This window comes from Eublepharis macularius, chromosome 17 (genome assembly GCF_028583425.1).
Source record: "Eublepharis macularius isolate TG4126 chromosome 17, MPM_Emac_v1.0, whole genome shotgun sequence".
NCBI classification, from domain to species: domain Eukaryota; kingdom Metazoa; phylum Chordata; class Lepidosauria; order Squamata; family Eublepharidae; genus Eublepharis; species Eublepharis macularius.
The window spans coordinates 32,106,381-32,129,795 of NC_072806.1; the positions used below are offsets into that span (position 1 = coordinate 32,106,381).

The 23,415-nt window shown below is 44.1% G+C and overlaps 1 protein-coding gene across 1 annotated transcript in view; it reads right to left on the reverse strand.

Annotated features, from left to right (window-relative positions):
* ITGAE (integrin subunit alpha E) overlaps positions 1-23,415 on the reverse strand; it is a 57,482-nt gene that overhangs the window by 18,140 nt on the left and 15,927 nt on the right. Inside the window, exons 9-17 of the mRNA XM_055001858.1 lie at positions 21,245-21,377; positions 20,506-20,636; positions 15,663-15,803; positions 14,424-14,645; positions 12,030-12,160; positions 9,284-9,417; positions 3,523-3,671; positions 2,463-2,591; positions 575-645 (exon numbers count right to left, since the gene is read on the reverse strand). Coding sequence (XP_054857833.1) covers positions 575-645; positions 2,463-2,591; positions 3,523-3,671; positions 9,284-9,417; positions 12,030-12,160; positions 14,424-14,645; positions 15,663-15,803; positions 20,506-20,636; positions 21,245-21,377 — 1,241 coding nt within the window. The remainder of the gene's footprint in view (positions 1-574; positions 646-2,462; positions 2,592-3,522; positions 3,672-9,283; positions 9,418-12,029; positions 12,161-14,423; positions 14,646-15,662; positions 15,804-20,505; positions 20,637-21,244; positions 21,378-23,415) is intronic.

Below are 23,415 nucleotides of genomic sequence, written 5' to 3' on the forward strand. Positions count from 1 at the left end.
ACTGCCCCAGGGAGCCCACTATTTGCCCCACCAGGGAAACTTGTATGCAACCACTTGGTACATACAAGTTTCCCCAAATGAGGTAAATAGCAGCTGCCCAAGACCTTTTCAGGTTGGGGCAATGGAGTAGGGGGGGGGGAAGGCTTAAGGCCCCTTTCTCTGTGCACACCAAGGTCCCAGTCCGATTTGGGCCTGTGTGCACCTGGGAACAGTGTGCCAAGCATGGAATTCCAGGTGCATCTACAATAGAAAGTCCTCATGCGGGCATAAGAATTTTGTAATGTTTATCTGACTCACCTACCTCACAGGGTTGTTTTGAGGATAAAGTGAAGGGAAAGAACTGTGCTAGCTACCTTGAGCTTCCTGGGGGAAGTGTGAGATGAGGGAAAAGTTAGTATAATCCATGAGCATTGTGCATTCCCCAGGCCACAGTGCTTGAGGGGAAAACAGTTGCTCCCGCAGTCCGACCGAACGCAAGAAAATGATTTTGCAGGGAGAGGATTAAACCCTTGCCTAGTTTGGTCTTCAGGCCTGCCATTTGTTAACGGTACAACAGACACATTCAGAGACTCACTCTGCTTGAACAGTCAAGGTCAAATGTGGAGCGCAGACGGTCTTGTTATCACAGCCATCCTTATACGGCAACTGAAATTTGACAGGAATGGGATGGGGGAGAGAGGAAGGTTGTGTCATTGCTGTTCGTGAGACAGAAGCTAGAACTGTGCCTTTATTCCAACACTGGATAGAGAACGGTTCAAAACCAACTGGACTGCATGCTACTGAGGAATATGGATTTGAAGAACACTACTTATCCTGTCCTAGTGTTGCTAACCTCCAGGCAGGATCTGACAGTCTTCTGGAATTTGAGACTATAGAGATTAGTCCCCCCTGGGGAAACTGGTAGCTTCAGAGGGCAGATATTGTGGTATAACCTTCCCCAGATTCCTCCTCTACAGGCACTGCCTCCAAATCTCCAGGAATCTCTTAGGCCAGAGTTGGCAACTTAATCCTGTCCTTGGATAACATAGATTCTAGGTGAAATTCTTCCCCAGATTCCCCCTCTACAGGCACTGTCTCCAAATCTCCAGGAATTTCTCAGGCCAGAGTTGGCAACTTGATCCTGTCCTCAGATGTAGGACAGGGCTACTGACTTTTTTGTAAAGTGTGCAAAAGTGGGGATTTGGGCAGCTTCAGATTTTCCCACTCCTATGCAGAAAATTGCACTTGCCAAAATTCCCTCTTCCACAGAGCTGTACAACAGCCCTAATTTCCCCCTCAACATCTGAACTTCGTGCCTCCTTCTCAGCCTTGCAGGAGAAGAAAAGTTCTGGAGAGAGAAAAGCTCAGTTCTGCTGGGGACTCTCAGCACAGCCAGCCAGCCTCTAGCTTCCCCTCTGCAGAGATGGAGAGGAAAGAAAGATGGTGCTACCATGTTCCCAACGATTCAGAGCTTTGGTAGTTGCATGGATTCCTCAAGCAAGGCTCAGACTGCACTAGAAAATTGCAAGTGGGCGCTACTATTCATACCACAGAGAGGAAATCTGAATCAGCTCCTCAAAATGAAAAGAAAAAAGACTTTTAATTTGAACCAGATAACATCAACTAAAGCCCTCTCTAATTTCAAGAAAATTTGGTCACCAATTTTAACTTACCTTTCTGAACAGAAGATTCCAAAGGAATTATATCATAGTTATGTTTAGTATATGTCGTTACACACTCTATAGTTAATCGATACAGTCTCAATTTACATCCATCGTTCCTATGTTTCTAATTTTAATAAGATCTGTATAAATCTATTGGTGTTTTAAGAGGTATTATTAGGCAGGGCTTTTTTATTAGGCAGGGCTTTAAAAAAGCAGGGCTTTATTTCAGCCGGAAGGCGGTGGAACGGAGTCCCGGCACCTCTTGCCTCGGGGGCACTATTCTGAGGGGCTGTTTGGCGCTGCACGGAGATCTGGTGTGAGTGGCTGCTCGGGGAGGGGAGGCTGGATTGTTGTGAGGAACGAGTCTTCCCAATAGATATGAGGGACTCACCTCAGCTGCCCTGGGGAGGATGTAGAGGCCGGCCGGAGAAATTTTGCGCCCCTCAGAATTTTGTCCCTGGGGCAAGAGTTCACAACTATTGTGGTAAGTATGATCCTACTGGGCAGTTCCTATGTCGTTTAATACCACCCCCATCCCCACAAGATAGAGGGTTCTGTCTCACAGTTGATGTAAGTCCATAGCGCATGAAAATAATATTATTTCAAAGAATCCCGTGTGTTTCTCCCTCATTTCCCTCTTAAGAGTTCCACCACCTCTTTTCTCAGAAAAAAACCCTGTTTTTATGTATTGTTGTTTCTTTTATGTTCTGTATTTAAATAAAGTTGAAAGGAAGAAAGAAAGAAAGAAAGAAAGAAAGAAAGAAAGAAAGAAAGAAAGAAAGAGAGAAAGAAAGAAAGCCTTGATTATTGTATGTTTACCTGGAAATACACCTCGGATTCGCGATATATATCTAGGGTAGGCCTGGGATCGTCCAGGTGTTCACTGGAGCTGTTAAGCCAGTAGCTGAGTCTGACGGCAACACCAGAGAAGCAGTTACTGTTACATGGCTGGAATAAAACCGCAAAAATAAGTTACAGCCACAAATGGACAGAGTCTGTAAAGAGGCAAGCCAAAGGGCTGCTGGATTGTTTTGCACTCCTCTGAGAGCTGGTAAGTTCCATGGAGGACAAGGCTCACTAGCAGTTGTTTTCTTACACATATACAGGATGGGAAGGTAGCAAGCATGCAGGCAGAACAGTCTCAATTCCACAGCAGCATTAGGCCAAAGCAGCCCCAGCAGTCCTGAAGTTCCTAAGCATCTTCTGCTGGCCAGATTCCAGACCTCTGCATACTTCTCTGGCCAAGTTCAAACGCCTCTTTTTAGCTATATTGAAGAGTCAATAATGCTTGGAAAAGTGGAAGGCAGTAGGGAAAGAGGGAGACCCAAAACGAGATGGCTGGACTCAATAAAAGAAGCCACATCCTCCAGTTTGCAGGATCTGATAGGATGTTTTGAAGGTCTCTCATTCATAGGATCGCCATAGGTCAGAGGGAACATGAAGAGTGATTCCGCACACATTGGATAATGCACTTCCAATCCTCTTTATAGATCATTTGGAACGGATTTTTTTGTGTGCAGAACAAAAAATCTACCTCAAACGACTGATAAAGTGCATTGAAAGTGCATCATCCAACGTGTGTGGAATCAGCAGAAGGCACATGACACACACACAGCATACACTTGTTTCTCTGGACAAAGTCCAAAGGTCTCTGGAAAGACAGGAACATGCACCCAAAGCTGGCTTTTTAGACAAAGAGAGCTGCTTTGCTTAGTAAACCAGCTAGGTTCTTAACAAGAGATGGCTGAGGGTCAATTCTCACTGCTGAACTGGGGCACAGCACATAAAAAGCCAAGCAGATGCAGGCGGCAGTTACAAAAAGGTTTGTTTACCACAATGGGCACCGTTGGTGAGGAGATGGTTCCGTTTCTGAGCTTACCAGAACATACAGCTGCAGTTCAGCGCACGAATGTTCAGCGAGGGAGATCGCGCTACTGAGCGTGGTCATATGGTCCTCAAACTGCACTCTCTTCTTTTCCATTGCAGCATCCAAATCCACGGTGAAGTGAATGATTACATTCTGCATCCCTATGAGGACAGGGGGGAAAAACCCAACCTTGCTATGTAGCCAGAAATCTCTTGAAAAGGTCGGACGAGATGTGGGCCCCTTTGGGTTTGGTGGCTTTAATTTTTTAATTTAGAAAATTTAAAAATATAAGCTTATTAAAGTCGTAACGTAACACCAGACACATAAAATACATGAATTTAACTATGGATTCTTTTAACCAGTTAATTCTTTATATAGAAAAGGTCGGGAGCAAATTTCCCCCAATCTCACCTTTTTAGAACATTTCACTGCTTTCACTGTCAGCCTCTTTCTCATGTCCCATAGTTTTAAGAACCATTTTCTTTTGTTAGGGCCAGACCAAAATTTCCAAAGGCACACAAACGCCACTCTTGCCATAGTTAATATATGTATAAAGTATGTAAAGTGCCATCAAATTACAGTTGACTTACGATATGACACCGTAGGGTTTTCAGTGCAAGAGACTAAGAGAGGCATTTAATTAATTAATTAAATTAAATTAATTAATTAAATTTGTATTCCGCGCTCCCCACAAGCGGGCTTACAGCAGATCACAGCAATATAAAATATACAATAATAAAATGTACAATAATAAAACTTGGCAGCAAAAATATAAAATCAGCAATTAGCAATACAATATATAAGACAGCTGTGCACATATTGTACTACCAATTCAGCCTAACCAAACCTGTGGGCAGGGTGGCCGGTTATAGATGGATACAAAGTCGGGGCGGGGGGGGGGCATAATGGTAGTTTGTAATTAGCTGCCTTTCCTTTCCAAATACCAACTAGGGCCAATTCACTTTAGCTTCTGAGATCTGATGAGATCCAGATAGCCTGAGCCATCCAAGTCAAGGCACAGCGAACATTTATATCGTGAATATATTTAATACCATTATGTGGTATTATTTTGGAGCCATTGCTGCATAGTTTAGTAGAAAAGCTTTGGCTTGAAAAGGGAAATTGATCTTTAAGACTTCTGGAGGCCATTTTCCAAAAGACCAAGGGGGTCTGGTACCTGCGAGGAATTAGCTCAGCAGGATCATGGTTTTAATACTGAACCTCCTGACTGACACCCTAATCTATTAAAAAAATATATTAAAAGTTAACTGGAAGCTTATATCCAGGGCTTTTTTTCTGGAAAAGAGGTGGTGGAACTCAGGACGGCACAATGACGTCACTTTGGGTCAGCTGGAACAAGGGGGGAGTTTTTAAAAGTTTAAATTGACCTTGGCAAAAATGGCTGGTGGCCCCGCCCCCTGATCTCCAGACAGAGGGGAGTTTAGATGGCCCTCCGCACCGCTGGAGCGGCACTGGAGCAGTGTGGAGGGCAATCTCAACTCCCCTCTGTCTGGAGATCAGGGGGCAGGGCCACCAGCCATGTGACCATTTTCAAGAGGTGCTGGAACTCAGTTCCACTGCATTCCTGCTGAAAAAAGCCCTGGTTATATCCATCTAGGGCTGCCAACTCCAACTTTGGAAATTCTTGAAGATTTGGGGTAGATCTTGTGAAGAGCTGGGTTTTAGGAGAAGAAGGCGGCGCTCCAAAGCCTTTACTTTCTCTGGAGGGATTGATGACTATAGTCTGGAGATCAATTATAACAATGGGAATTAGAATTGCCAGGTTCTCTGCTCCCCCTCCCCAGGTGGGAGATCTGGGGCCCAGCTCCTACCTGGGTTGTTATTTTACACACACGTGCATGTTTCCGGCTTGTGCAATGATGTCACTTCTGGGAGCATTCCCTGGGAGCTGCCCTGGGAGCCACTCCCATGCTCCCCAAGGGGCTGAATTGGGCCTGAATCGGCCCTCTGTGGAGCATGGCAGCGCTCCCGTGCTACATAGTGGCCTGATTCAGTCCCAATTTGGTCCAAATCCAGCTACTGCAGCACATGGGAGTGCTCCTGCAATACGCAGTGACCCGATTCGGCCAAATTCGGGCCCAATTTGTCCCGAATCTGGCTGCTGCGGAGCATGGGAGTGCTTTTGCACTATGCAGCAACCCAATTCAGCTCGATTCAGGCCCAATTTGGCCTGAATCCGGCTGCTGTGGAGCGCGGGAACTCCACAGCAGCCCGATTCAGGCCTAATGCAGCCCAAATTTGACTGCTGCACCATGCTGGAGCATGCTGCACCACCCAGGATCACACCCAGGAGCATGCCCAGGAGGTGCATCCCCCCCCCCTCACCAGCCAGGTAAGCAGGGCAGGGGATGGAGGGTGAGAGCAGAGAATCCCCTGCTCCTGGCAGAGGACTGGCATCCCTAGTGGGAGAACTCCAGGCCCCAGCTGAAGGTTGGCAACCTAGACCCATCCTGTTATTAGGCAAGTGATGAATTAATCCATCCAAGTTGTAATGGAATGCTTATCCGCTTCTCATTAAGGCTTTCTAACTGTCCAGTGTCAACATTTATCTCCTAACTCTGAGCAGCTTCAAGGCCTTAAGTTATCAAGACCTTTAACAGAGATCTTGCTTTTTGAGAGTCTGCCAATTAGTACAAATAATTTATATGGGTTCTTCTTGCTTTACTCTCCCAACCAACATAGCAAAGCATCCAGTAACACCTTTAAGACTAACCAACTTTATTGTAGCATAAGCTTTCGAGAACCACAGCTCTCTTCATCACATACATCTGACGAAGAGAGCTGTGGTTCTCAAAAGCTTATGCTACAATAAAGTTGGTTAGTCTTAAAGGTGCTACTGGACTCTTTACTATTTTGCTACTACAGACTAACATGGCTAACGCCTCTGGATCTTCTCCCTGCCAAGACACACATTAGAGGTTCAGGTTTATTTTTATTATTTATTTATTATCTATTTATTTCATTGGATTTATAGCCCGCTGTCCCTGTGAGCAGGCTCAGTGCGGGTAACAACAAGTAGTAAAATCATATACAAACATATTAAAACATATTTAAAAACATAAAATTCATGCAAGAAGGCAGCTACTGAAATAAACACTAATTTTTAAGAAAGCAAGATATAAATATAAAGGACCATTAAAATAGAACCAATAAGAATGGAACAAATGCAAACAAGGATTAATTCACCCAACATCTCCCAATCAAATCTAGGATTGTTTCAAAATCATTTACTATGAAATGCACTGAATTTTCAATAAGCTCATAGATAAGTACAATTTTCTCACCCAGATCTGCCTGAGATTTCTTTCAGCAAGACCCTGATCTTTTATCTGGGTTAGCATCATTTATAATAATTGACATTCACAGGGTGATTGTTGTGGGGATAATAATAACATACTTTGTAAACCACTCTGAGTAGGAGTTAAGTTGTCCTGAAGGGCAGTATATAAATTGAATGTTGTTAAGAAAGCAAGATATAAATATAAAGGACCATTAAAATAGAACCAATAAGAATGGAACAAATGCAAACAAGGATTAATTCACCCAACATCTCCCAATCAAATCTAGGATTGTTTCAAAATCATTTACTATGAAATGCACTGAATTTTCAATAAGCTCATAGATAAGTACAATTTTCTCACCCAGATCTGCCTGAGATTTCTTTCAGCAAGACCCTGATCTTTTATCTGGGTTAGCATCATTTATAATAATTGACATTCACAGGGTGATTGTTGTGGGGATAATAATAACATACTTTGTAAACCACTCTGAGTAGGAGTTAAGTTGTCCTGAAGGGCAGTATATAAATTGAATGTTGTTATCGTTGTTGTTATTTGCAAGGAAATCTAAGACCTTTTACATGTCATAGCAATATAAAATTATGACTGGATTTAGATGTAGCTATTTATTCAGATTTTCAATTATGGGACACAAGTCATTGGAAGGTGACAGGAAAAGTTAAGTGAACAAATTATCTTTGGTCCATTTTAACAACTAAAGAACTATTTATCTGCTACTGCCCACTATTTTTAATTAGCTGTCAAAGATGAAAGGAACATCTGTGTGGTTATGCAACCTGTTTAAAAAACTGCCCTAAAGTTCATACAGAGTTCACTAGACTACACATGTATCACTAAGGTATAATGTGTCCTAATTCATATTCCCATTACAAAGTGAAAAGTCAACATGGGCCGTTTCCACGCGGCTTACCTTTTGCCGGGATGCAGCGTAAAATCGCGCGATAACAGCGTCTTCCTGGTGCGATTTCGTGCGAGAACACGCTGCATTTCAGCAAAAGGTAAGCCGTGTGGAAATGGCCATGGTGTAATGGTAGTGGTTAGAATGCCAGATAAGGATCTGGGAGACTTGGTTTGAATCTTTGCTTTGACAAGCTCTCTGGGTAACCTTGGACTAGTCACACATTCTCTGCCTGGCCTACATCACAGGGTTATTCTTGCGAGGATAAAATGTAGGAGGGGAGATCGTTGTTGTAATTATCAAAATAAATTAGACAGATTGCATTTTCTTCTATCTCCCCCTTGGGTAAGAGCGGGGGAAAGATGGGGAGCAGAGCAGAGAGCCATCACTCCTCAAAACTGTCCCTTGCAATCTGGAAATCTTCTTTGCACTCAGCACTTTTTAAAAACTAATACAATTCAGTGAGCAGCACATCTTTTTTCCATTTTAAGCCTGCAAATGCAGGCTTAAGTTTTACCACCAGGCCTTGAAACAACTTGTTTTCTCCCCACCGTCCTTTCTTTGCACAAAACTTTCAGCTTAATGAAGAATTCTAGAGAGCTTAAAATCCTGCATGCTGTTTGGCGATGTGCATAGTTTTTGGTGGTTTCTAATAAAAGGTACTAACTGGCTCTTGTTTTTGGAATATCCCTGAAAACTGATTACAAGGTGTTATCGTAAGTGTTTGCAGGAAAATGCTACCACAAGGTGAGAAATCTCAATGTTTTCTCTGTGATTTGGGAATCTGATACAGCAAGCCTCCACCTCGTGAAATTGAAGTGTTACGTGAATGAATAAGGCCTCTAGAAACTCATGTCATATTTTCAGTGGTGGTTTTACCAAGTAGAGTGCATTTATGGGAAATCCCAATGAATCAGGGAGAAGTGGGGGGTAGAATCAGAAAAATAGAAACTGTATTTTCTAGCAAGAGTCACTGGAAAAGATAATAATGCGAGGAAAAACTGAAGGCAGTAAGAAAAGAGGAAGACTCAGCATGAGATGGATTGCCTCAATAAAGGAAGCCACAGAAGTTACGCTGTTTTTATTGGGTGTATTCTTCAGAGACCCTGTCATTTTTATTGATGTGTTTTTTAATGCATAATATTTATTGAGGATTTTAATGTCCTAAGCCACTTTGGGCCTCATATATCTGAAAAATAAATGAATAAAATCAATAAAGCCTTCAGTTTGCATGACCTGAGCAAAAATATTAATGACAGGATGTTTGGAGATCATTAATTCTTAGGGCTGCCATAAATTGGAAGCAACTTGAGTGCACATCACACACACACACATCTGCTAGCAGAGTAAACAAGCATGACTTTGCCAAACTGCAGGAGTCACTCACCTGAGGCCTAAGAACACCAAGACTCTGTTCCTCCTGCTAAAAATAAATTATATTTCCAATATGCCAGCACAGAATAATTAAATCTCTCTACCCTTTGGTCTCTGGCTCCCTTGATGTAAACAAGAGTTGACAATTGCTCGATTAATTTGTCACCTGCATTTTCATTACCTGGTCTTTCTGTCCCTAGAGGGAAAGTCCTGCGGAAGCATAGTTTTGCAACAATGCTAGTGCTGTTGTGGAAATCGGATATTCTCTCTGGGGTAAATTGTAGTGTGGGATCCAATCGAAGAACAGGTCTGGAGCTAGGAGGAGGAGGAGGAGAAGGAAACACAGTGACTGGTTTTGAAAAAGCTTTTTAAGGATGATGGCCTTTGAGCAGGGCTTTTTTTCTGGGAAAAGAGGTGGTGGAACTCAGGACCACACAATGATGTCGCTTTGGGTCAGCTGGAACAAGGGGGGAGTTTTTAAAAGTTTAAATTGCCCTTGGCGAAAATGATCACATGGCCAGTGGCCCCACCCCCTCATCTCCTGACAGGGGAGTTTAGATTGCCCTTTGCGCCGCTCGGCGGTGCGGCAGGCAATCTGAACTCCCGTCTGTCTGGAGATCAGGGGGCAGGGCCACCAGCCATGTGACCATTTTCAAGAGGTGCCGGAACTCCATTCCACCGCGTTCCCGCTGAAAAAAAGCCCTGCCTTTGAGGAACTGGCAGGGTGCTTCCAGAGAGGTGACTGTTTTTGTCTGTTGCAGGAAAACCAAACAGGATTTTGGTGTCACCATACATCAGGGTTCCCCAATGTGGTTCCCATGAGCTCCATGACTCCAGCACTCTCCCAGGTGCCCACCAAGATTTTCAAAAAATAGGCAGGCCTATTGTAAGGCAGGGTTTAGGAAGAAAGCAGCAGGCAGCAGAACTGAACAAAGTTCTAAGAAGCCAAGGCTTGAAGGAAGAGGCAGGGAGTTGAAGGAGAGAGATACAAAGAGTGGGGAAAGGGATGCTACATAGCATCTGAGCCAATTCATTGCCATTTAATAACTTGACGTGGTTCACAAATGCTGGTGGTGGAGAGTGCCCTCAAGTCAAAGCTGACTTATGGTGACCCCTAGTGAGGTTTTCAAGGCAAGAGACTAACAGAGGTGGTTTGTCGTTGCCTGCCTCTGGAACCCTCGTCTTCGTTGGAGGTCTCCCATCCAATTACTAACCAAAGCTGACCCTGCTTAGCTTCTGAGATCTGACGAGATCGGGCTTACCTGGGCTATCCAGGTCAGGGCGTTGACTTATGGCAACCCCTGGCAGGGTCTATTTACTCAACTATTTGACATTAACAAATCAAGAAATAATAAAACTACTACCACCACCACACATTGAACGGATTGCACTTTAGTGCAGATAAAATATATGACCGTTGGAGGGCTTGTTTTATTTATTTATTTATTTATTTATTTATTTCATTTATATACCGCCCATCCCCAGGGGCTCTGGGCGGTGAACAGTTAAAATTGATAAAAACAAAAACTAAAATCAATATACAAATAATAAAACAAATTAACAAGGTGCAGTGGTGGGGAGAACCTTCCCCACCCCAAAGGTGGGGGGCCGACATGGCACTGCCCTCTTCAATCACCAAATGCCTGGTGGAACAGCTCTGTCTTACAGGCCCAGCGGAACGATAATATGTCCTGCTGGGCCCAGGTTTCCATTGACAGAGCGTTCCACCAGGCTGGGGCCAGGACTGAAAAGGCCCTGGCCCTGGTTGAAGCAAGGCGGGCTTCCTTAGGGCCAGGGACCACCAGTAAATATTTATTCGCTGATCAGAGCGATCTCCGGGGAACGTACAGGGAGAGGCGGTCCCAAAGATATGCCGGTCCCAACCCACTCAGGGCTTTAAAGGTAAGAACCAACACTTTGAACCTGATTCGGAATTCAACTGGAAGCCAGTGCAGCTGGCGCAGGACAGGTGTGATGTGTGACTGGTAAGGTATACCAGTCAGGACCCGTGCCGCCGCATTCTGGACCAGTTGTAGTTTCCGGATCAGGCCCAGGGGTAGCCCAGCGTAGAGTGAGTTACAGTAATCTAGCCTGGAGGTGACCATTGCATGGATCACTGTAGCCAGGTCCTGGGGCGTCAGGTAGGGGGCAAGTTGCCTGATCTGACGAAGATGGAAAAATGCAGACTTGGCAACCGCCGTGACCTGGGCCTCCATCGATAGGGAGGCATCCAGGAACACACCCAGACTCTTTACCACTGGCAAAGTTGCCAGTGGTGTCCCATCCAGGGCAGGGAGCTGGATCCCAACATCTGGCAGCCCCCATCCCAGCTGCAGGACCTCCGTCTTCACTGGGTTCAATTTCAGCCTGCTCTGTTTCAACCATGCCGTCACAGGCTCCAAAGCTCTGGCCAGATTGTCTGGGGCCGTGTCTGGCCGGCCGTCCATCAACAGAAAAAGTTGGGTGTTGGGTGTTCTAGAAAACTGTTGGTCACAGACAAGCCTCAATTTATTGATTTATTATGACATTCCACATTGAGTTAGAGAGGACCGGCGTAACATAGAGCCTGAGCAGGTGGTCTTCTGGTGCAATGCTCAGGTCAGCCTCAAATACACATGCTGCTCTTAGGCCAAACAAGACGTGGGGTTTTTAAGCATTCGGTCTGGGTTCCCCACAGCCACACAGCAGCTGCGGGGAATGGCTGTATTCTAGCAGGAAGGAAGTGGAGAGGGTGGTGGCTTTGGAGGCTGGCAACTGGAGGCCAGCCAAGGAACAGTGGCCAAGGATGTTCCCATACTGAATGTTATGAGCTGCCCAATTGGTTGATGGAGCATCTTTGGCTTCGGCAATAACGGAAATGGTCAGCTCAGATGAGGGCTCAGCAGTTTAACCCATGCTTGACTTGAGAGGGCTCTGTTCCTACCTACCGAAGCAAGGTGACTCTGCCCAGCGATCCCACAGTGATGTCTGGGAGACCATCTTCCGTGAAGTCCAGACCTCCAGCCACAGACCTTCCGAAATGCATGAGGCCTGGACTTATCTGAGCCGCAGTTATCCTCTGGAAGGAGAAGGGCAACAACGTATCAGACCCTCCTTCACCCCTGGGTGGGATGCATCCCTCGTAGCCATCACTCTTGTCCAGGATTCCTTTCCATGTTTTCACTTCCCACTTTTCACTGCTATGGGCCGTTTCCACACATCTTACCTGCTTGCAGAACATTGTGCGAAAGACCTAGAAGACAGCGTCTTCTTGTGCAAAATTGCGCCAGGAAGATGCTGTTATCCGGGAGTTTTGTGCAATTTCACGCAAAACTCCCGGATAACAGCGTCTTCCTAGTGCGATTTCACCCAAGAAGACGCTGTCTTCCGGCTCTTTCGTGCAATGTTCCGCAGGCAGGTAAGACGTGTGGAAATGGCCAAGGTGTAGTGATTAAAGTGATGGACTAGAGTACCGGGTTCAAATCCCTGCTCAGCTGGTGGACTGAATGACTTTGGGCCAGTCTCTCCTGCTCACCCTAACCTACCTCACAAGTTTGTTGTGAGGACAGATAGGAGAAGCGCATGTGCTATCCTGGAGAAGGGCACGATAAATTTGCAACCACAACTTTCAAGGCAGTATACAAGGAGTTTTCTTTTATGCTCTCTCTCACCCTGTGAGAAAGCTCACCTGGGAAACAATGAGTATCCTGAAGACATTCTGTTGGGTTTAATTGTTGAGCTAGGACTTGAGCCTGGGTCCAAGATCAATACATTAGCCCAATAAGTACAGTTGCCAAACTGTACTAATAGAGAATCTAATTAAAGACTTCTGTGAGTCTAACTATCCGTAGCGGAGGCTGCCTGCTACATCTATGAATGTTGCATTTGCCTTGCTTCTTTCTAAAACAGCACAAAAGGGAGAGGTTCCGAGATTGCACAACACTGTAATCTAAAAAACCCTCAAGAACCTACTTATCACACTACCAGGTGTGTTGCATTAACAATATACAATCCAACTAATACACAAAATAGCAATATATTTGTAGTGTGCAATTATACACCAGTGAATCACCATTCGTATACAATATACACTCATAATCATTTTCACATAGTCCTCAATCTGTTTTATAAGAAAACCAAATCACAGGTGTTAGAGCTCAGTCCATGTATGATAAACATTCGTTGGAATGCAATTCTTCACTCTCAATATTAACGAGCCCACAAAACCCGAGGATGTTTCCAAGCTTTATGGCTACATGTACAAGTTGAATGCCTGGGATACTCCTACTATTCCGGGGTTCTCCCACTGTTGGCAACCAAATGGCTGCAGGTGGCTGGAGTCACTCCCCGGTTGTTGGAGTGCTTCTTTCTAGTCAGCCTCCAGCATGAGCGGGTCATTCTGCTCTGCCTCTGTATCAGACGTGACAGGCTTGCTCAATCTCATCCATAGCAGACAAGGCAGCAATAGTCTATTCACAATATGCTATTATTGTGTGGTCTATGACCGTAATAAAGATTGACTGACCGACTATTCTCCCAGAGGAGGATACCTGTTGTATCTCTGGATGAATCATTGCACTGGACTGATCCTGAAACAGAGTCCTCTGTGGATTGGTAATTTCTGCCCTTACAATTAAACATTTTTAGATGTAAGAAAGGATGTCCCCCCTTTTTAATTCAGAAATAAATATGCTTCAGCTATCAAGAGCCTGGAAAATTAAAAGTCTAAGCTAGGGGATGCTGTTGAATTTTGCAATCCTTCCCTTTTGACTTGAAAAACCCTGTTTGAAACTTGCATCTCCCTTCTGCAAATAGAATTTGTGACTCTATTTTTACGCCATTATCTGTGTCTTTATGCCGAATTTTTTTGTTAAATCAACACCATGTTGCACGATACTTTTCACAGTGATTGTGTAAGAAAGGCATAGAACATGCAGAGCTTTTTTTCAGCTGGAACGTGGTGGAATGGAGTTCCTGCACCTCTTGAAAATGGTCACATGGCCGGTGGCCCCGCCCCCTGATCCACGGAGGGCAATCTAAACTCGCCTCTGTTTGGAGATCAGGGGCGGGGTCACCAGCCATGTGACCATTTTCTCCACGGGCAACCCACTGAGTTCCACCACATCTTTTCCCAGAAAAAAAGCCCTGAGAACATGTAAGCAGCACACATATGGCATAAAGGAAACAAATGAACCAGGAATCCCAGCAATAAAAATGGGCAGAATGAAAAGGCCTAAAAGGACAAAACACAAAAGCAAAAATAAAGGCAAAGGAGCTGATTCCCTTCTCTCTAATCCCCACACTGAACCATCATCTCCTATAAAGTCAAAAGACTCCCTTGCCTGGGAGAAGGAATGCTGGATCCCATCCTTCTTGCCATTGTAGATGTAAATGCTGCCAAAGCAGCTGGGGTCTGCTTCATGATTCTCTAGGGGTGCGCCAATTGCAACATCCCCATAGCCATCCAGGTCCACGTCTCCAATGCTGGCCATGGCAAAGCCAAAGCTAGCAAAAGCCAAGGCTGGCTGTCCACTTAAGTGCCCCTCCATCGCAAAGGGGTTGCCCTGGTTGGAAAGGAGAAGAGTGTCAGTCCAAGCAATTTTCACCCTGCCACAGGCTAGGCAATGTCAGCAGGTCCTATAATTGGAAACAATCAAACAAAGAGGGGGGCACTGGTGACCGGGGAGGATTTAAGCCATGCACAAGCTGTGAGCCACCAAAAAGATGGGCCTTCACCTCACAGCTCTGTGTGGTGCATTGTGGGTGAGATTCCTCAAAAGCCACCAAAGAGAAGGCCACAGAGTTCTGGTGTTTCCCTTGTTCCTGAGCCATAGCCTGCATTTCAGCAAGAGTCACCCTGAAACAGGTACCCTCCGTGAGCTAGAACCTACATGAGAGTAGAAGTTAACTGGCGGAATTCACTGCCACAAGATACAGTGATAGCCACATACTGAAGCCTGGGCTCTGCAGGCAACACATATTGAGATGGTAGGATCTTCCTGCTATGGTTCTGTGATTTCAGATTATTGGACAGGGAGACCATTTTTGAATGTCCCCCGCATTAAAAACAACTCCCTGCATATATATTTTTTAAAAAACCTACCACAGTCTGAAGAAATGTTCTAATGTAGCTTATTCTCTCTTCTGCTAGTTTTTTTTTAATTTGCAGGGAGCATTTTCTATTAGAGGAATCATTTAAAAATGTGATCCCCACCTATAGCCTGAAATAGCACCGTCTGTTATGCCATCTTCCCTCTACCGGCTCTTCCATCTCACTCTACTGCATTTGTAAACCAGGGGGACTTTGGTGGCTTTTAAAAAAGATTGGAAGTCTTCACAGAAGAGGAGAGGGCTAGCAAAAGCCATGATAGCAAAATGAAACCTTCATATTTAGACACAGTCTACTTGGATATTATGCACTGGAGGAGTACAGGGAATGCTTTTAGGCCCTGCTTGTCTGCTTCCCAGAAGCTGACCAAAGGTGAGAACAGAAAGATGGACCTTGGTGCAATTCATGGGTATGCAAACTCTAACCCTCCCAGTGCAGAGCCAGAAATGTTAAGTAAACCCAGAGACCGTACCTCATTATCAAAGCGATAAATGTAAACTTTTCCTTCTTCCCCATGGACATGAAAAAACGGGGCTCCAACTAGCAGATAATCTGTCACCCCATCCTGGTCGATGTCCAGTGGGCAGAGTTCAGCACCGAAGTAAGAACCAATCTGTGGCCCAGGAAAGAAAAGCAAAGAATCCTCCGATAAATAACGAGGAACTTGTAGCGCTTGCTGTTCCCTTCTAGACGCTGACACTGCAGAATGTTCATCCCTCTTGCATTAAGATTGATTTTTACATGTTACTCTTGAAGGTTCAAGGCAAGTAACATTTGGAACAATACCATAGGATTTAAAACTGTCCAATAAAATAGCACAACTTACAGCATTCTGATCAATCAGCATCTTGAGAAGCCTAGCTTTCATTTTTCAAAATGAAGCAAAGTTCTAGCCCTCTGCATTGCAACAAGAAGCATAGAATCAAGTGACCAACGCTTAGTAAGATCTCAGAATTTGGAGAGGGTGGGGTGGAAAGAGCTGCTCAGGGTTTCCAGTTCTATCATCAGCACTCTGCATTGCTATTTGCTCTTTCCCATACTAGTAGAATAAATTATACACCACAAGCAAATATATGTAACTTTGCATAATGTATGCACCGAATAAATAGGTTTTCCTTTGGGGCTCACTGATACAGAATTATTTTTTTTGTTAAACAGGGCAAGAGAACAAAAAATGTTCAAAGATTTCAGTGGGTGCAAGCAGGGCTCATTTCGAGGAGGAACGCACAGGAATGCAGTTCTGGCAGTTCCCCAAAGAGGTCACATGTCAGGTGGCCCTGCCTACCTGACTCTCGGCCATTTTGGGCCCATTTCGGCCTGGATTGGGGCCGAAATGGCCCGGATTGGGCCTCTGACGGGTGGTGGATCACTCTCCCGCTCATCAGCAGCCTGATCCTGACCATTTTGGGCCCCTTTTCAGCCATTTTCAGCCCCCTTTTGCCATTTAGGGCCCAATTTCGGCCCTGAATGGCCAGGATTGGGTCTAAAACAGCCAGATTAGGTGATGTTAGGGTGTTGTGACATATGCAGATCAGTTATACTAATGACACACTTCCGGTGATGGCAAGAGGCGTGGCATATGCTAGTGAGGTATGCTAATGAGTTATGCTAATGAGTTCCTGACTCCCTCCAGCTCTTTTTCTACGAAATGACCCCTGGGTGCAAGTATATGCCAGAGAGTGCATGAACTGGTATGGGTCACTGTGACTGCTTCATCCCTGTCTGAAAAGTCCTTCACTGGTTCCCAATACATTTCCAGGCTCAATTCAAAGATCTAGAGTTAACCTTGGAAGTCCTACATAGACCATTTTAATGTGGTCTCAAAAGAACTGGAAAAAACCCGATGGGAAACCCAAAAAACTCGAAGTGAAAAGTAAAGGCAAAAAAATGCATGCGTTAGAGGATAAATTGAAGCAGTATGGTGCCATAACCGACAGAAAAAAGCTGTGCGGAACCCACCTCCTCAGTCTAACCCACCTCACAGGGATTTTGTGAGGTTACATTGGAAGTGGGGAAAAGTTGTAAGCCACTTTGAGTACCCATTGGGGAGAAAAGTGGGGTATAAATACACTATCAAATTCTCTCTCTTTTGGATTGGGGAACCACATAAAGAAGTTACTGAATGAACCTCATAGTTATTTATGACCAGCATCGAGTTTATTATTCTTCTGTCTGTGTGCTCCAATAAAGTAGCTGAATAGTTAAGAATATTCAGGGTGCTTTTGGTTCCTTTCATATGGGACTTTGTTTTCTTACCATAAGGACTAAAAGATCCCTCTACATTTATCCAGATGTAAAGAAGCAGAAGGTACCTTTTACCATATGTGGTGGACATGCAACCAGACAAAAAAAATTGGAAAAACATACATGCTGAGATTCAGAGCATTTTAAAAATTGACATTGCTGTGAAACCTGAGACTATGTTGTTGGGAATTTTGCCAAACAACACGGAAAAAATATACACGAACTGTTTAGCTATAGCTCACAGCAGCCAGAGTAGTTATGGCAACCAAATGAAAAGCGGAGAAATGTCCAACTAGCAAAAATTGGAAAGATAAAATAGCAGATATGCTGTAATGACCAAATTAATTAATTATATTAACAAAAGACCGATTAAGTTATTTGAAAGGAAACGGAAAACTTACTACACATATGATAGATAAAGATGGAAGATAAGTGATATAGATTATTTTTATCGGTTTTGATCTGTATGAAATTATTGAAAAGCTATTCTTCCTTAGATTTTGATATACTGGTCAGAGTTACAAATATTAGTTAATTGATTAATATAATTAGCAAATAGTATAACAATTTTTTATGATATAATATCTTACATATAATCAGCTATAGATGTAAGTTAAGCTTATTATTATACCTTTTGGAAATATTTTAAAATGCATTGCTTGTCTCTTTTGAAGTAGCAGTTATAATATATAGATATGTTACTGTTTTAAATATACAATATCTCATAGTTAATGTTATTTTTTATTTCAAACCAATTTATTTATATAGTTCAATAAACATCTGTTGATCTAATAGCAAGGTTTATTAGGATGAGAAAATATTCCTGAATATTATGAATATGTCATATATCTGAAATTTGTATTTTGAATGTCATATGTTTACCATATTTTGATAGTGTATTTTAATGTAGAGTTTAAATTTTTCTTTCTAATTTTTTTTCTCCTTTCCCCTTTTTCTTTCTGTATCCCTATTGTGTCTAAATAAATTTATTTTTAAAAAATAAATTTATCCAGATGTACAAGCCTCTGAAGGAAAAAATATTACCGTTAACACCCCACAACAGAATCTGCCCACCAATGTTCTGTTGTCACCACAACACTTCCTGGAGCCCTCTGCTACCACTCTGTGTTTGTCTATTTTTTGTTCAACACACACACCACAGAGAAAGCCTCCTCTGCCTCAAATTATAGAACAAGCAGTGAAGAATGACAGTATCACCTTGAAAGGCCACATAGTAGAGACAGAAAAGTAGCTATCACAAATTCCATTTACAGGAGCCTTAATCAGATGATTGATAGACTTGTGATGATATTGTTAATTCCATCTGGGCTACTCTGTCACTGCTGATATAGAGGAATTTTTTAGAAGTGTTTTCTCCTTGGTAGCAAGCTGTATGTGTACGGAGGGGGGTGTTTCACTCTCTTATTTTGATTCAGCAGTTTAAAACATTTATAGCCGTGCCTCTTTATACAGCAATAAGAATTCTTTTAAAAAGTGAAACAATGAAATAACATAAAAGGAATGCAAACTGCAAAAAATAGGGGGGGAGTGCAAAAAACCCTCAATTTAAAACAACACTAGATGACAACTTAGGAAGCTTTTCAATCCTATGATGGTAACCATAAAGTCAGGAAAAGCCTCTTAAAAGAGCAGCTGGTAAGGCAGCTGATAAAATTTTAGAGGGGAGAAGGATGTAAAAGGCTTGGGGGGCATTTTCAAATTAAAACATCATCAAATTGTACCTCTGAGCTTGCAAGTTCCACACCTGGCAAGCTTATAACAGGGAGGGAGTTCCAGAGGTTCGATGCCACTACAGAAAGGGCCTTGCCTCTGGCACTCGCCCATCTAGACTGTCAAAGTGAAGTCCTCCCTTGGAAATGTGCAGCCCATGGAGATTGACAGTGCAATCTTAAACGGAGTTGCTCCAGTCTAAGCCCACTGATTTCAATGGGCTTAGACTGGAGAAATTCTTTTTAGGATTGCACTGTAAGTAACCCAATCATGTTGACTCAGGAAATCTGTTGCAGAGATTTCCCCCCCAGTAAAGTGCTATCATACAGCAGCAGCAATGGATATATAGAAGTATCAAAGATAAAATTATGAATACACAAAATGTGCTAAGTTTTGTGGTACCTGAAAAACTGAAAACCTTTAAATCCAGCCTAAGCTTTTGTGGACTAGAGCCAACTTTTTCAGATGCTACAAGTAGATGTTTGCAACACACTCATTTTAAGTAGAAAGTAGGGGGGGGGAATCAAACAAGTTGGACCTTTAAATTTCCGTAAGATTCCTGCTTCTTTTTTGCTACAACAGGCAGTGGTTGCACTAGAATCTGGAAGACTCAGGCTCAAATCCCTGTTCTGCCATAGAAGCCAGCCGAGTGAAATTAGGCCAGTCACCTTATCTCAGCCTAACCTACCTCACAGGGTTGTTGTGTGGATAGAATGGAGGAGGGAAGAATGATGTTGTACCCCACTTTGGGTCCCCATTAGGGAGAAAAGGGGAGTGTATCCAGGGGTCATTTTGTAGAAAAAGAGCTGGAGGGACTCATTAGCATATGCCATGTCCCCTGACATCACCAGAAGTGTGTTATTAGCCTAACTGATTTACATATGCCACACCCCCTGACATCACCTATCCTGGCTGTTTTGGACCCAATCCTGGCCATTCAGGGCCGAAATTGGGCCCAAAATGGCAAAAAGGGGCTGAAAATGGTTGAAAAGGGGCAGAAAATGGTCAGGATCGGACTGCTGCTGAGTGGGAGAGTGATCCACCACCCACCAGAGGCCCGATCCAGGCCGTTTCGGCCCCAGTCCAGGCTGAAACAGGCCCCAAATGGCCGAGAGTCAGATGAGCGGGGCCACCTAACATGTGACCTCTTTGGGGAACTGCCGGAACTGCATTCCTGCGTTGAAATGAGGCCTGAGTGTATCTAAATTAATATATAAATATGAAGGCATGTCTATAATTCCAAATGCCTGCAAAAGCACCCGCATCTGGAAGAGCACCAATCTGCATGGAAATAATTGAGTGCAAATGGATAAACAGACTAAATCCAATCCCAATCACACCTGTTCTCCGTGTAGTGTTTGTTTGAGCATCGCTCCTTCAAACACCATCACTCTTCCAGTCATGCTGTGCCGGGGTGCCCCAGCCACAATTAAGGTCCCCTGCCTTGTGCTCACAGCAACCACGCTGTACCCTGTAGGAGAACATGACAAAAGTAGAATTTACCCATCAGCAAGAAAAAAGGAACATCTATGCCAAAAGCAATGTGCTGTATGTGCACTGCCCCCACACCCTTCCTTTAACAATCTCTCCTTCAAACTTCAATAATGTTCTGAATAAGGGTTTTAAGCATTCAGTTGTGTGGCTGTTTATGGATGGTGTGTGTGTGTTGTTAATCTATGTTCTGAGCTTTTTCACTTTATTTGAACTGGCTGCTCAATTTCATTCAAAGCAAAATTTCAAGCCTGCTCTGGTAAAAATGCAGAGAAATTTTAGAATTTTGATCTGACTAATCTCAGACGTCGTTGGGGTTTTTAACAGTGCGTCTGTAACTAGAATTTTTGTGGGCTGGAAATCTTCCCAACATGTGAGGGTTGATCGGCTCCCTTAGCAACATAGACTTTGATTGAATAAGTTTGTAACATCTTCCATCCGGCTAAGATTTGTTGTGATTTGCTTATTCTCATGTTCCCAGCCACCAAACAAACCTTTGTTAGTGTGGGTTAGATGCCAGCAATACACTTAAAAGCCATTCATTGGTGGGATGAATCATTCCTCCCTCTTCCTCAGATGAGCATTTACCTAAATAGCTGTTCCTTCCACCTGCTGCCTCTTTTGATTCATTCACGAAAACTGCTGTCTTGCTGGCAATTTCATAGAGAAGAATCCCTCCAGACCAGTCAAAGGCTCCAACGGTGCCAAACAGTATATAATGCTGGACAGGGAAAGATGGAGAGCTCATGAGGTTGAGGGAGCCTGTTTGGTGTAGTGGTTAAGAGCAGCAAAACTGTAATCCGGAGAGCCGGGTTTGATTCCCCACTCCTCCGCTTGAAGCCAGCTAGGTGACTTTGACTTAGTCAATTCAAAGCGGCAGGACTCTAATCTGGAGAGCCGGGTTTGATTCCCCACTCCTCCGCTTGAAGCCAGCTAGGTGACTTTGACTTAGTCAATTCAAAGCGGCAGGACTCTAATCTGGAGAGCCGGGTTTGATTCCCCACTCCTCCGCTTGAAGCCAGCTAGGTGACTTTGACTTAGTCAATTCAAAGCGGCAGGACTCTAATCTGGAGAGCCGGGTTTGATTCTCCACTCCTCCACTTGAAGCCAACTGGGGGACCTTGGGTCAGTCACAGCTCTCTCAGAGCTCTCTCAGCCCCACCCACCTCACAGGGCGTTTGTTGCCGTGGGGATAATAACAACATACTTTGTAAACTGCTCTGAGTGGGTGTTAAGTTGTCCTGAAGAGTGGTATATTTAAATTGAATGTTGTTGTTGTTGTTATTGTTACAAATGCCAGCTATCGAAAATAGCTAAGCACAGAACCTCTTTGAGCAGAGGAACGCTACCTTAGAGCACTTGGTGCTCAGTTCGGGGCAACTATGTCTTCTGTACTCTGCTTGTGAGATGGAACTTTTTTGAGGTCAAGGGAACACAACTCCTGTTTTAAAAACAACGTAAATAGCTGCTCAGGAGAGGATCTCCCAATGAGATGGTGACCACGGCGCTGGAGGAGGGTTCAGTCCTTCTGCCTGCACCGATCTTCATCACCTGACCCGCATATGGCTAATATTAGTCACAAAGGAGAAAACATACGGGGGGGATAGGGGAAATGGTTAGCCTTCCCTCCCTTCCTTAGCCCCAGTCCAAACTGGCTGGCCTTCTGGCAGTTCTTAAAAAAAGATCCATCCATGAAATTCCCATCTCACACCTACTTTGGCCTGTACTTGAGGGCTGTCCCAATGAACACTAAACGTGCATACATGGTCTGTTCCAGAAAGAGGGACCTTATATTCCACTCTTTGGATTTAAGGGGCTAATCCTGCAAACATGAAGGATTTTCAGCTGTTATTAGAGACAGATCCAGTAAACACTAGGCAATTTATGGAACCTGGCCCAAAGAGAGCCCTTTGATGGGAAAGACTGAGAGCCAAGCTACGAGTGACGCCTTACACAGGTTGGACACTTGTCAGCTTCCCTCAAGTTTTGATGGGAAATGTAGGCATCCTGGTTTTACAGCTTGGCTCTCCATTACAGCTGCAAGACCAGGACGCCTACATTTCCCATCAAAACTTGAGGGAAGCTGACAAGTGTCCAACCTGTGTCAGGCGTCACTTGTAGCTTGGCTCTGAGGGTTTCTCTACAAGAGATGCCTCGGGTGCCTGTTCAACCAGTGTAGGGAGATGCCATGTTAGCCTGGAAGCATAGTTTTAAAAGACAGAGCAGAGGGAGATTGCTCCTCACAGGGTTTGTTAATTTCATCTTCACTCCTTGAAGGCTCTGTCAATTTCACCTCTCCAGTCCAAAACTGTGTGGGATCCCTACCAGAGGGCAGCGAGGAATGGAAATGGGCTGGAGCTGCCTTCCAGAGCTGGGCTTGGACCTGGAGAAGTTATAATGGGCTGAAGTTTCCCTTCTGGCATTTCACAGCCCCTTCACACAGCTCCAGTGTATAGCAAAGCCTTTGCCCTGCCGCCAGCTCCGTCTTTTTAAACTACCCTTCCCAGCTAACATTGCATCTTCCAACCCATGTTCTTCACGTGTCTGATGTCTTATACAGAGACACTGTAAGTGAAGCACATTGGACAGATCTGTGTGCCTGTACAAACTCTGAAGTTCCTAATTTCAATTCTTACAAGGGCTTCTTGGAGTGACACCTCTCCATTGAGGGTGGAGCTTTTGTGGCCTTCCATTGCAGGGATGGAGTTCCTACAAACCAAGAGGCTGGGTCTCCATCTGCCCACCCTGCCTCGGGTCCA